Source organism: Embiotoca jacksoni, unplaced genomic scaffold (genome assembly GCF_022577435.1).
Source record: "Embiotoca jacksoni isolate LCO1_2020_lvr unplaced genomic scaffold, fEmbJac1.0.p SCAF_20, whole genome shotgun sequence".
Lineage (NCBI taxonomy): Eukaryota > Metazoa > Chordata > Actinopteri > Embiotocidae > Embiotoca > Embiotoca jacksoni.
Window position 1 is genome coordinate 2,058,892 of NW_027185341.1, and position 13,936 is coordinate 2,072,827.

Sequence of the window (13,936 nt, forward strand, 5' to 3'; positions counted from 1 at the left end):
TGCTAAAGGCAAAGGGAAACATTCTCAAAAACAATTTTCAAGTCCGTAATTTTTGTCAGTACATTTTTATTTGAATAAAAAGTGCATTTTTAGCTAGCAATACAAGCCAGAAGGCTGAATAATGGTGTAAATATATTTACATCTTGGCTACCAGCATATACGAACCAAGCTACAATCTATCGTGTACAGAACGGACAATTTAGTAGAGGGGCGTCTTTCCGTCTCGAAATTTTGTGGTTTCAAATGTTTGTTCCATTTGTGCATTTGTTACACTGGCCAAAATGCTCAGACATCAACTTCCTCCCTTTAAAAATAGAGAAAAACAACTTTTAAAAAAAGAGTCATTGAACTCAAGATTATCCAGTGGTATTTGAGAAGACAACTGGTGCCTCTCTCTGATTGGCTCTTCATAGTCTTGGCAGGGAGATGATGAAGGATTGAGGGAAGGGAGGATGTTGATTTAACTGTGTGGCCTGTTACCTCCTTGTTAAAGCAGGAAGTGGTGGACAGGCAACCAGACCAACAGACATTTGATTTTTAGAGGTCAAAAGAGGTTTTCTTCTACGTGGTGGATTTCTTCTCCCATTCCTGTAAAATAAAAACAAGTTCAGGAAATGTAACCCATAATTTGTTGACAGATTTACTTCAATTATTTGTTCTTTTGACGAGTGCTTTTAGTGCATGTTCTGTAAAATATCACCTTGGCTTTCTGCAAGACTTTGCCTTTCGTGGTCAGGATGGAGGCGGGTCTGCTTTTAAGAGCAGAGGCAGAGTTGACGGGAGAAGCCGGGTCTGCTGGGACGTTGCTGTTGGAGGGTTGGAAAGATGATGAAGATGATCCTGATGATGATGACACCTGGGAAATGGTTGCTGCTTTAGGCTGAGGAAAAATGGAAAGAGATAGTTACTCTATAGTGCACGTTTCAAAGAAGATTCACACTAAAGTACTTTCATACACGCACAGGTATGCATTTAAAAAAAAAAAAAATGTTATACAGGTAAATAAAAGTTGTACATCTCTAGAAACAGACCCAGTACACTGACCGTGGTTGTGTCCTGGAGGCTGCTGTCCAGTGTGGTCCCCAGTGTAAAAGGCCCCGACTCCACTTTCTTCAGACTTTCTTTCACTTCAACCAGTTGTAGCTCCACCTCTACCCTGCGGCGCTCCCCCTCTCGACACGCCTCCTCCTTCTGCTTCAGACGGGCTTCCAGCGAGGCTTGCTGCTTGGCATCTGAGGACAACAGACAAGCTGTCAGTCGCACTCTTCAGTGTAAACTTTGTAACCTAAGCGGTACCAAGCCACAGGTGCGATGACGTGAATGTGTACCTTGGCAGGCGCTGAGCTCCTCTTTGGTCTCCCTCTTCTCCTTCTTCAGGTTGGCCAAACTGCTCCTCACCTCCTCCCTCTCCTTCTCCAGGCGATCACGCTCATCGATGTAGCGCCGCATGTCCGCCTCGGTGCGGTTCTTGCCCAGTTTAACCTCAACAGCACCGGGACACCCTGGGAAGTAAGAGTATCATTTTAGTTCATCCATTAGTAAAAAAAAAATTTAAATTTTTTATTTTTTTTTTATTTTTTTATATCAAGTACATTTATCCGTTTATAAGGTTAAAAGGAAAACAAAAAAAAACAATAATCACACAAAAAAAAAAGCAAACGTATTGATCTAAATCATTGCATTCTGAAGCTGTGCCTCAAACTGTAGAGGATGCAGCTCGTCACTAGAGGGAGCTGTTGTAACGTAAGATTACAGAGCAGAGAACCGATGTCAAAAAAAACTTAACAGCTTCGCTCACTCACTAAAAATGATTTTTTTTTTTTAAGTATTTCTGTTCACTGAAGAAAAAAAAATTTTTTTCCAGATACGTTTATAAATTTGGGTGTGGTGATAGTAAAACAGATGTTTGACTGGAGAACATGCTCACAATATTACACTGAGCACTGTTATACTTTCTGCCCTTTTAAGAACCCAGCAGCTGTCTGTCCTGACCTATAGTGTGTGCCTTGGGCCGCATGGGTAGTGGGCTGTGAGCAGTCTGAGTCGTTGGGCCCTTGTGGATCTGTGCCCCGGAGCTGAAGGCCTGTGGGATTCCCAGGCTGGTCCTCTTCGGGGTCTCCTGGCTTTGGGATGAGGTCTTGACTGGTTGAGCTTCCGGCCTTGGTGGAGTGGGGGTCAGAGGTCGTTCTTGTTCTGATTTGACACTAGCGGAGGTCGAACTCGTCCCGTTTACCGCAGGTGTGGACTCTGACTCAGTGCCGCTGGCTGAAATGACCTGGAAATAATAAATCATCACAGAAATGTAAAGCCAAGGATTCAAATAATTTACTTTAGTTTAATAATACATCTGTTTTTGGGATACTGAATATGTTCATCAGTAATTTAACAGTTATTTGTTCCAAATACTGACAAAATATTTCATTATATCCTGATTATGTACCTCTTTAACTTGACAAGAGGAATCCTTCTGGTCCTCTACTGTGACCGGGGAATGTCCAGAAGTTTCTTTGGCAAGGGGGGCTTTACTGCCACTAGATGTATGGAGGAAGGAGCGCACAGGGACGAGGTCCAGGTAAATCCTGTTTTCAGTATCCTGCTCTGCCCCCGGGGGCTCCTTGGCTTCTTGTGAGCTTGTTTCGTTTTGTTCTTGGAGGTTGTTGTTCTCACAGTTTGGCAGGCTGCTCTCTTCAGCATCCTGTGACAGAGGAGTAGGAAATTAGGAGATGGAAAAAAGCCAACTAAGGTGAAAAATGAAACTGGAAATTGACAAACAATAAGGCAACTTACCTCTGGATCAGCTATAGACGCTACATCGTCGTACAGCTCATCAGAGTTTTGAGAAATGGAGGGTGGGGTGTCTATGTAGGTGTTTGGCTCTGAATACCTCCTCTGCATCAAGCTAGAGAAAGACACAAATAACGGGACTCACTTAAAGTTTTCCTTCAACATTAATACAGAGTCTCACCATTAACATTGTTCCTGCATATAGAGCAGCATCCCTTCAGTGTCTAACTTACTATAAGGAAGTCTTGGCAGCATTGACTATGCTGGAGATCCTCTCAGAGTTGACGTAGTCGTACGTCAGCTCCTCGGGGTCGGTTTTGGTCCCCGTCTGTGACAGCAAGAGGCCCAGCCAGTGACCCATGTCGGCTGATGTCTTCGCCTGGAAGGGGATGGGAGCGGAAAGGAAAGGAAAGGAAAGAAAGAATGTGCCCTTAGTACAAACCATGTACTTGCAACATAGTGGGTTTCAAATGGTTTATGCTGCATGCCATCCGTCACTTTGAATTAATGAAATGATTGCAACAGCATCGTCTTCCGATCTGTGTTTTACAGTGCTAAACCTTTTAAGACGTGAACCGTCTTCTCCTCAACTGAGCTACGACACTTTAAGAGGAAATGCTTCAAGAAACAGCAGGACACAGTAAACATGTGCGGATGGCTAATAGTCTTTTATGGCTTTTATGAAATAAGCAATAATGTCCCATAAATCAGAAATGCTGTGATGTGGTAACGCTTCGAGGACAGACGAGTATTCAGTGGAACTGATGCATATAAAATGGCTCATTTCAGTAACCATCCCAATAAGACACGACATGTTTACAGCCTTTTAAGCAGCTTGACCAATAAAACTCTATTCAAATCTCCCCACACAATGGTTTGACACATTTCCTTACAGAAAAATAAGTGGCTTTTTTTTAAATTCAGTTGTGTGTTTTGGTAAATACTTGACTGATTTTAGTTTTGTAAAATGAAAAGCAAGCATAAAAAACCTCAATGAGAAAAAAAAAATCAGCACATTTAATGTGTTCAGAAAGAGACCACAAGACTAAACATAAAATTCCATTGCCGATGACTAAATACGCACTGCAGCTGGGTGGTACTGGAAGACTAATGAAAAAGGGTGTAGCATTAGTCCCCAAAATCCCAGTCCATCCACACCCTTCCACACACACACTTTTACACACTCTTACGCACACAAGCAGGCAGACCACCCTTGCATATATCACATACACCATATGTTTGATGTCAGCAGAAAGTGAGCTTAACATGAAGACATGTTTCCGTTGAGGATTCCGAGACGTAGCTGTACATCTTTCTCTGTTTGAGAAAATGCTGATGCAGTATGTGATTTTTATTATTATTATTTTATTTTTTTTTAGACATATTGCCTTTCCAGACGTGTTACACGTCTGCTGATACTTCAGAAGAGCATTAGAAAAGTCACAGCTGCACTGTGAGGCAAGTTCTCATTTAAGGCAAACATGAACTGAAGACAGGAAACATTCTGCATGCATGCACAACACTTCTCACGGCCAATATTTAAATAACTTTTTTTAAGCTTGTAACCACCAATTTTCCAACCCTAACCGATTAAAACCCACACTGTTGTGTTTGACATTAGGGTCAACTTTCACTTTGGTAAGGGTGTTAAAACTTCTGTGTGTCAAAGAGCATCAAACCTTTTGTTCAGCAGTTGTTGGCAAAACTTCAAAACATTTTCTCATAAATCTTCACCTACTCAAATTTGAAGACATTTAGCGAAAGAAAATCACCCGATTTGATTATTTTTGTTGTATTATGTAGTATTGCACAGGCAGTTATCACACATCTGTTTCCATTGCGACCTCTAGTGGCCATATTAGTTATGATGGGAGCAATGGAGGAAGTCAGGTGACGTAGTGTAAACAGTTGCTGACATCCAGTGGAAGTTGTAAGCTTGTATTTACAAAATGGGAAATCGTTTGCTTGGTATGCTGGCAGTTCAAATGGTTAACTTGCGAGCGCACTGTTACTAAGCAACGACAACATGGCCGGTGTCTGGAAGCCACAGGCAAATACGTCACATCTCGTGAAGTTTTCAGAAATTTCGAGGTCTTTCACTTGTGAGCCACATTACTTGTGTGACCTACATACGCAACTTGCGCAAGTAAGATTCTTATTTCATCCAAAACCATGATCTTTTGCTCAACCTAGACAGGTAGTTGGGTGGATAAATGAAACTGCAACTGTGTCAGAACATTAACTTGGTATTTGTTATTGTTAACATGAAAATTAAGGTTTAGAGCACCTGGTACTCTTCAACAGTCATATATGCTGTTGATAACAGTAGGCCACTACTAGCCCATATATTTGCTATCTTCAATACTCATAATAGTCGGACCGGGTGGAAAAAATACTGGTTATCTACCTCTAGGTTTGCCAGCTGCATCCCATCCATGTCAATCCTGAAGGAGTAGTGGTGCTCTGGGCTGGGATCGGGCAAAACACTGCAGCCCTCCAAGGTCACAGCTGGCTGGCTCACTTTGTTCTTGCCCTTGTCTTGGTAAAACCACAGCTGCCCGTTCTTTATAAGACACCAGCAGGTCCGCCACTGACTGTTCACCAGCACGCTGAGGTAGCCTGACAGAGGATGGGGGGGCGAGAGAACTTAATCACGAGGTACCCGTTTCTCTTTCTCGGAACTAACACCGTACGTAATTGCTCGACAAGGCAGAGAAACAAGAGTATTTACATTTCACACAATACAATGCGAGATGGTTTTATGGCCGTTAGACTCCACAAATGTCAATCTGTGTTTGTTTAATGTCACTATCCTACTGATTCCAATTGTTGTGGTATCAAAACAAACTATTATTGACAGCTATGAGGCTAAGAGTGTTAAAAGTTTTGTCTAGATTGAGTGTAAATTGTTGAGGATCATAGCCAGGCAAATACTATCCTGCATCCACTAAAAGGAAAGATGTCTGACATGCAAAGCAGATTCGCGCCTACCTGAGGTGTTGACACATTTCACTGGGCTCTCCAGTGTGGAGGGTTTTTTCTTGCCAATGTTCATAAGGTTGCTGAACTTCAAACCTGCACTGTATTTCTTCTTCACTGTGGAGGGAGAACAAATTGTGACGAGTTTAACAACATTTTTTCTGTATATTTTGATCTCAAATCCCAGCGCCAACAGCTGAAAAAATACATTATGGATGACTCACCATCTTTGTTTTCTGGAGTTTCAGCGTGGCTGTCTGTGCTGCTGCCGCTCTCTGAAGCCACCGAGTATCTCTCACTCAGCTCCCCCTGTGAGTTCACAGCTACATTTTAGTCATTTTGAAAAGCACATTTCTGAAAAATACAGATGATGACACAATTTGAAAGAACAAAAACTTACCAAAAGCCGGATGTCTGATCACAGGACAGGGAAATCAACAGATAGAGGTTTGAAATAAGCATACCTTAGTGCAAATAAGCCTCGGGGAGTCCGAGTGTTGGGGGTCACAGTTTTCAGCTGGCTTGGGACTGATCTCTTGAATAACCTAATGAGCAAAAAAAGATGCATGCCATTAATAAATCCTTATAAAAAAATGTTTTTTTAAAAATCGAAGGATTCGTTTAAAACAGAAAACCACTGAATTTGTCACCTTTAACCACTGCTCAGTCTGTTCTTTGCTCTGCAGTCCCAGCACAATGGCCTCCCCTACTACTGGACTAATCTTCAGCTTGTGCTCTTTTCTCTTTAGCTGCTTTTCTTTGTAGACCACACTGCAGCCCAGCAGACTCACATCCAGCAGAGGCGCCTGCTCCTTGGAGCTCTTATAGCACTAAAAGAGGACGAGAAAGCACGTTAGTTTGTAATTGACTCAGGGCTGATGAAATGCCTCAGCTTAACGGTGAAACATGTACTGTACTGTAGGACAGCCACTTTGTGGTAGTGTGTGGTATCTTTAGCATTAATTACATAACAAACACGAGCTGTACAGAAGCTAAAAAGCCAAATCTATTCAACCTGTCCGTGTCCATTTAAAATGTGTTATTTGATATTCATTCCCAAACAACAAGTAACAGTTTAAGAGGAATTGACATGCTGTAATTAGCTTATTTTCTGGCAAACAGCTGTTTAACTGGCCTGACTATCGCTCTCAGCTTCAGTCTTCACTGTGTTTATAGTCTGGAAACCCTGTCTGCATTAAGGTCTGTTCAGCCACTTTGAAGGGCGGACCAATCACAGACAAGTGGGCGTGGCTAAGTGCAATGACAATCCAGTTGTGGAATGTGCAATGAAGAGTCGCCAGACTGAGATATTCACAGGGAACTCTGATTCCCACTAAATTATTATTTTTTTTTACCCACCTGCAGGCGGTGGTCTTTAATGACACACAGCTGTTTGGCCCACTGGCCAAGCCACTTCTTCCTCCATAGGAAGGCACAGATGCGAGCGTCCTTCATCAGCTCAATAGACGCCTCTGCTGATGGCCACTGGTGCTGCGCTGATGGTGACTTCCCTCGGGTCACTTCCTCCTCGTCGTACGACTCGTAGGAACTGCTAACTGCCTCTCCATCGTCTGAGAAACAAAAATCAGAGATGAAAATTACAACACGGTGAGGGTCACACACAAAAAAAAAAAAAATGATATGGCATGAAAAGTACAGATTCAGAGAGATGGATCTGTGGGATGAGTCTGAGGGAGGAAATGAGGTTAATGTCTGATTTCTTGATCTGGATGACTTTCTTGAATGGAAATGGGATTTCCTCACAACACTCAAGCAATCAAACAAATACACACTTGTCAGGTGGAGGTGACCAGGAAAAAGATAGCAAGTTTTGCAAAAGGAAAAAAATAATAAATTCAGGAAGTTGATCGGATGAGGCGGATTAATGATGGTGGTCCGGACTTGAAATTGTTTCTTTACATGCAGACACCCTTGGCATGCTGGACAATGAGCGTTTTGGGACATGCTGGTTTCATGCCTCAAACAACTGCGGACATGCCACACACAGACACACAAATCCTAGCTACCCCCGGTGATCACAGCATAGACCACATTGTCAGAGCTGTGCACTCGCATCCAGGGCCCTGAGAGGAGGCCAAAACAGTCCAGGTCTGCACAGCATCCAAGGAAACAGGAAGAAGAGGAAGGAGAACAACAAAGTGGCAAAATTGGAAAGCCTTTAAGAATACTAGTTGAATGTAAAAAAAAAAAAAAAAAAAAAAAAACTTCACAAAACAATCTCGGCAACATTCTCCAAATTACATGAAGGAAAACCTGTGACTGGTCTTCCGGTTGTTGAAAAATGATATATGAAGTTTGGCCTGATCAACAAGTATCACACTTTGCAAAGCATATAACATCAGCATAAACAATTCTATACCTGAAGCATTGTTAGCATTCAGCACCGAACAAAAAGTCAACGTTGAGCCTTGAAAGTCACATGTTTAACCGCAGCCCAACACGTAAACAACCCGACTGCACCATTACAGTAAACAAAACCTTGAAATAGAAACTGGTCATGATCTCTCAGTGCTCGCTAATTATAGTGTACGCCTTATGAAGCCGCTTTCTCAGTGTTTTTATGAGGCTATGTTTAACAGCTCAAGCTCAAACATTAAGGTGTGCTTGAGAACAACAAACCCGACAAAGCAGATAACTGTGATGAAATGTCTACAATTCAAACAGCTGACTGGGTTAGATTGGAACACACAATTCCACACGGCAATATGCGAGTGAGTGTACTTTTTCAAGTGTTCCAACGTTTACTGGTATTTTACTTGATGGGGAGCTACAAAAATGTATCTTTTTTTTTTTTTTTTTTATTTTTTTTTTTTATCTATTTCCATGATGATGTGTAGAAAACACTCACCCAAACATGAGGAAGTGCTCCTCGTGGGGATGCTTCCTAAACAACTTGAGTGTACATCTCATTAACATCATGCTTTTTCTCTCCAATAGTTTTTGCTTATTGTTTGTTGCCCCCCGTACAGTTTCCCTAACTCGCATAGTTTCTTCGCCTTCTCTTGCAGATGTCCCCGTCCCCGGGGCTGATTGTCTCTGGGCTGTGATTACTGGCCCCATTAACCGTTCATGGTGTTGGATCTCTATAGTGTCCTGCAGTGCCCACCTCTGAGCCTGGTTTGGTCGGAGTTTTTTTTTTTTTTTCTGCTAAAAGGGAGGGTTTTTTTTTTCCTCCCAGCCACTCCGGGGGGAATTTTTTTAATCGTTGGGTTTCTCTGTATAATATTGTAAAGTTCTGTTGTAAGGAATTTACTATGTTAGGTGCCCTGAAATAACCTGTTGTGTTGCGATTTGGTGCTATATAAATAATAATTGAATTGAATCGAATAGATTTTCTTGGCAGCAAGAATACTGATTAATACTGGCCCTGATAGTAAAGGATTTAATCTGACAATTATTTAGCTGGGCTTGTGGACAAGAAGATATGTAATATTGAACCAGAGAACTTACCATTTACAGTTTCCTCATAGGGCTGAGCCTCTTCATAGTAACTCTCTGAGGTGTCTAAACAGGCTGGAGCTGGAGCTGGAGCTATGGACAGGGGGAACGGCTCCCGACCAACCACACCCTGACAGATGAGACACAATCGGGGAAAAGAGGAGGGGGTTTCAAATGTGAAGGTGTCATATTCAATTTTTTTATAAAACTTTATTATAAACTAAAAGACAAAAATATTGGATAGGAAAAAAAAAAGTCTGTTAATTTAACTTCTTTCTTCATAGAAGTATGATCAATCAATGGCCTGTAGAGGAAATGCACAGGTTAACAGCAACAACACACACACACACACACACACACACACACACACGCGCGCGTGCGTGCGCGCGCACACACACACTATTAACATGTGTTGTTCCCGTAGGCTGAACGTGGTTAATCGAGCTGTCACCTCAGGAGTAAGTGGGGAATTCCTCATGTAACCAATCCTCGTCTGACCGAGTGCACTAGAGAGTAACATGTTTGCCTTTTCGGGGAGGAGTGCGTGTGTGTGTGTGTGTGTGTGGGCATGGAAAAGAGTTGGGCTGGGTGTGTGTGTGTGTGTGTGTGCGGGCCCAGAGGCTTCCTTGAAATCAATGAGCAGTCTGACTTCACTTCCGTCTTCCTTCTCATTTACTGTGTGGTATAGCCCGTCTGTCTGCCCCGTCCTTAATACTCAGCTAAAACCATTAAATCAGCAACATGATCCAGAGTACATTTTGAAGAAAATATGTCATGACAGGAGTTCTTTATTATTATTATTATTATTATTATGATTATGATTTTCTTCAAGATGTTAAGTTGTGAATGTCAAAGAATTTTTCTGAACACATTTTTAAACTCAACAAATTGTAATTAAACTGAGTGAGTCAAATTTAAGGAGACAGTATTCCTCCAAAAACAACCCATTGGTGTGTCATGCATGGAGCTCATTTCAACCCACACTTATAGGTGTCTCATCATCAAATGACCTTGAACCTTGTGTAAAATACCACATCCTCCTAACATCTCCTGTGTGTTGAGATTATGTATGGGTACTATGGAAATAGTGTCAGTGAACAAAAGAAGTTACACAGAACAGATGGACATCATTTGATGTGAGTTTTTCTTTGTTAGGAGGTGGATAGTCTGAAACCAAGGTAGACTTAGGTGTTGTTTGCTCGTAGTTTTCAACCACAGTCTCAACCACAAACTGCATTAGTTTTTTTCAAGACAACAAAGTCTCAAAACTTGAAGGAAGCAAAAACTTTGATGCACAACACTGTTCAAGTCATCATTTTAACACAAACCATTATCTACGTGTTTGTTATGCCAAACCCTAACTAGGAGCCCTAATTTAGGAAACACTCCACTGGTTTGTATTTAAGGGGAGGAACAAACAACTTTTATGGTATTATGGGCTGGAGGACTTGTTAAATTTACAAATGCCAAAGGTCATTTGTCAGCATTCAGTTCATGTTATAAGTAATACACAATATACTTATATAAATAAATTAGAGATGCAGTGTGTGCATTGGACAATGACCTTTGTATGACAAAATATATTGTAAGCAAGTAAACTAAAGTTTGTGTTTCATCTTGCACTGACACATCTGGTAATTACCCTACTGAGCATCCTGCAGAACTTCTGGAGAAAACCGAGTGAGTAAACTGGCCAAGTTTGAAATTATTGAGAAGATATAGTCACACCTTTTCTGCAGATACAAGCAGATCTTTTTCTTTGGAACTGAGAAATCACACAGTGGCTATTTTGTAGCCAATCACAGATTTATGTGTCTCTTAATCATACACAAGCTGCGTGGGATCACCTGTCTTCTTACCAGTAAACAGTTTACATGTGGAATTACTTCATCAGGGCTTAATTTTTCGGGCGCTGAAAGTTCACTTTCTGTCTCGTACTCAAAACCTCCCACCAGTTGCAATGTCTTCCATGGAAAACACTCTTTATCTCCGCAAACTGTGCCCACAAGTCTCAAGTTATCAGGTCTCTACAGTAGCAAGCAGAAGAGATATGCAAGTTTAGTTTTGGTACAATGTGGAAATAAAATGACATAACAGCTGAAAAATTTCAGAAGCTGTCAGCGAAGTTGACATCAGTGTATTCAATCTTTTATCCCGAAGCAAAGGGAGGGATGATGGAGATAGACGTCCATAGAGGGAGGATTCTTCTGAGGCCACAGAAAGACATAGAGGAAATGACACTCATCCCTAAAGGTTGTGATGTAAAAGCATCTCAAATACTATGTTTATGTGGCAAAAAGGCAAAACAAAAATTTGGGATAAATCACCCGAGGATACAGCTCATATTGATGTTGTAGGAATTTATGGAGTTCCAAGGTGAACAAAATAAAATCCTTCAACGTGAGAGGTATGACAAAAAAGTGATGTTTCCTCCCACAAATGATCTGCACTCCTTATTTTTGTCTTAATTTTCTGGAAAACATTATCTACAAGATTACAAGCATAAGGAATACAAGTCGCATGCAAAGTAGCCTGATATACTATCCAGACTGCTAAAAGTATCTCATTAGATCAGAGTTTGACTACTTAGTTTTCTTTCAGTACAGCACAAGCTGTTCCTGTAATACAAGTCTGAAATTGACTACAGAAGTTTGATCACGTTTGATGGGTAAAAGTGTTGACTCTGTATAGAAAATTGAAGAGAGGCAGTAATAAATTGTGTTTTGTGGTTACAAAACCGTGTGGTGGGTCTTATGACGTTATAGATTTAAAAGAGCAGTTACTGAGATTTACAGGCCAAGAAAAAAATGAAAAACAAATCATGTTTATCTGTTTGTACAAAAATCACAAAATCAGGATTTCTGATGTGGGCTGTCAGAGACAGTCGCAGTGACTCCCAGTAAACAGGGAATTCCCTGTTTGTGAGCTTTTCCCACCATATCACATTCCCAGTAATACGTAGCACATGCGGTAAACCGTCATGATAACTGGCATCATGTCACGGTCCGCACACAGTCACAGTGACGAAGACTTGTTTGTGTGATTAGCCCGCACATGCCAGAACATGAAGGAGAGGATGGAGAGAAGTGGGTGGGACAGACATGTTATCACTGCAGTTCAACGAGGGTAACATTGGTTTTCATTATGGAGCTGATGAAGATTTTTCATCATGCAACTGTGTGTGTAACATCTTCAAAATGATGCAATGTCGAGTAAATATTGAAAAAAAAACTAGTTTTGAGGTGAAACTTATGTCACTTAATAATCATCAACACAGGTGGAACTAACACCGTAAGCAGTTGGACAATGACATGAATAACATGGATTATGACAGTTTATTATAAAAGTTTGCATTTGATATATGGTAATATAGGTGTTTGTTTTCTGTATCGTATTTGATCTCTGTTGAGATTATATGATCCCAAGAGTAAGACAGATTTCTACAAAGTTTCAAGAGTTGACAAATTTCCTGAGAAAAAACAATTCTTGTAAAAAAGTGATTCTTGTCTCACGCACACACACACACACACACACACACAACAGTGGTAACAGTGTAAACTGCTCCATAGTGAAAGAAAACAGCAGTTAAGGCATCTGTTATTAATTAAAACAAAAAGTCAGGCATTCCAGAGCAGCAGCAACCCCCCCGAACACCCACCCACCGTTATCTCTAGCTTTTCTCTTTTTCTCTTTCCATTTCATTAATTTCCCCAAAACAACTTGTTGTTTGGGTCAAGGCTATTCCACAGAAAAGCTGGACTGATGAGAAAGAGAAGCAAAGGGGACATGCCAGGTATGTGTATCTTTATCTCCCAGAAGACTTTGCAACCCCCCCCCCCTCCAACCTCCACCCTCTTCAATAGCCCTTTCCTTTCAATTCTCTCTCACACACACACACACCCTCACCACAGAAACATCGACTAGAAGGAATGGATTGAGGAGGCAGAACATAAATAACAAACCGGTTTGGGGGGAGGGGGGGGGTACTGGTGTGGTGGTGGGGCTGTGAGTGAAGAGTGGGAAAAAGAGCTCAAGAAACGAACTGTCAGAGGAACATGGAAAATCCCTGGTTCCCATGCCAAGAATCCGGTGCGGCGAAACACACACACACACACACACACACACACACACACACTGTATCTGGAAGCCTGCTGGGAGCTCAGAGGAGAAGGTAGTGATAAAAAAAATTTTATCAGTGCCGCTCAGCTTTGGAAAGCAAGATTCAGGAGAAGTCTGTAGCCCTGTTTTATCTCTCAATGACTTGTTACGTAGTATTTTTTGTTTATATATTCTTAAGCTAAAGTAGCATGAATTAAAATGGAAAAAAGGAAGCACATGTCAGCAGTGTGGCAGGAGCAGAAAGAGAAAACAAAATATTCACATGACTCTGACAGTGCACGTACTGTATTTGTTTTTGTATTTTGCCTTCTTGGGAACACTTTGACCTCTAAACCCTTCATGGTTTTGGTTCTAGATTTTTCCTCAATTTGTATAATAAACTTTGACAACATATAACTAGCTATTTAAAAACGAGCTGGATTTAAAGGGGTAATGTAATCATGAATAATTCAACAAAGATCTACATGAGCCAATCGTATTGCGGTGATGGTAATGAACAGTTGCCGGCAGCCACATTACCGCTCACAGTGCGAGTCAACAGTTTCCCTTTTCCTGCCTGACGCTCGCAAGTGGCACAGCTGCTATCTATAGTCCC

The 13,936-nt window shown here is 41.3% G+C and overlaps 1 protein-coding gene across 2 annotated transcripts in view; it reads right to left on the reverse strand.

The window, feature by feature from the left end:
* Positions 1 to 49: 49 nt before the first annotated feature.
* Positions 50 to 13,936, reverse strand: part of afap1l2 (actin filament associated protein 1-like 2) — a 38,814-nt gene continuing 24,927 nt past the window's right edge. The window contains exons 5-20 of one of the 2 annotated variants that reach the window (XM_069155563.1): positions 9,235 to 9,352; positions 7,791 to 7,874; positions 7,123 to 7,334; positions 6,414 to 6,593; positions 6,228 to 6,308; positions 5,988 to 6,072; positions 5,776 to 5,880; positions 5,192 to 5,403; positions 3,018 to 3,163; positions 2,788 to 2,899; positions 2,441 to 2,695; positions 1,993 to 2,275; positions 1,329 to 1,502; positions 1,045 to 1,232; positions 701 to 880; positions 50 to 588 (exon numbers count right to left, since the gene is read on the reverse strand). In XM_069155563.1, coding sequence (XP_069011664.1) covers positions 562 to 588; positions 701 to 880; positions 1,045 to 1,232; positions 1,329 to 1,502; positions 1,993 to 2,275; positions 2,441 to 2,695; positions 2,788 to 2,899; positions 3,018 to 3,163; positions 5,192 to 5,403; positions 5,776 to 5,880; positions 5,988 to 6,072; positions 6,228 to 6,308; positions 6,414 to 6,593; positions 7,123 to 7,334; positions 7,791 to 7,874; positions 9,235 to 9,352 — 2,442 coding nt within the window. In that variant the 3' untranslated portion in view covers positions 50 to 561. The remainder of the gene's footprint in view (positions 589 to 700; positions 881 to 1,044; positions 1,233 to 1,328; positions 1,503 to 1,992; positions 2,276 to 2,440; positions 2,696 to 2,787; positions 2,900 to 3,017; positions 3,164 to 5,191; positions 5,404 to 5,775; positions 5,881 to 5,987; positions 6,073 to 6,227; positions 6,309 to 6,413; positions 6,594 to 7,122; positions 7,335 to 7,790; positions 7,875 to 9,234; positions 9,353 to 13,936) is intronic. The other variant, XM_069155564.1, reaches the window with a different exon arrangement.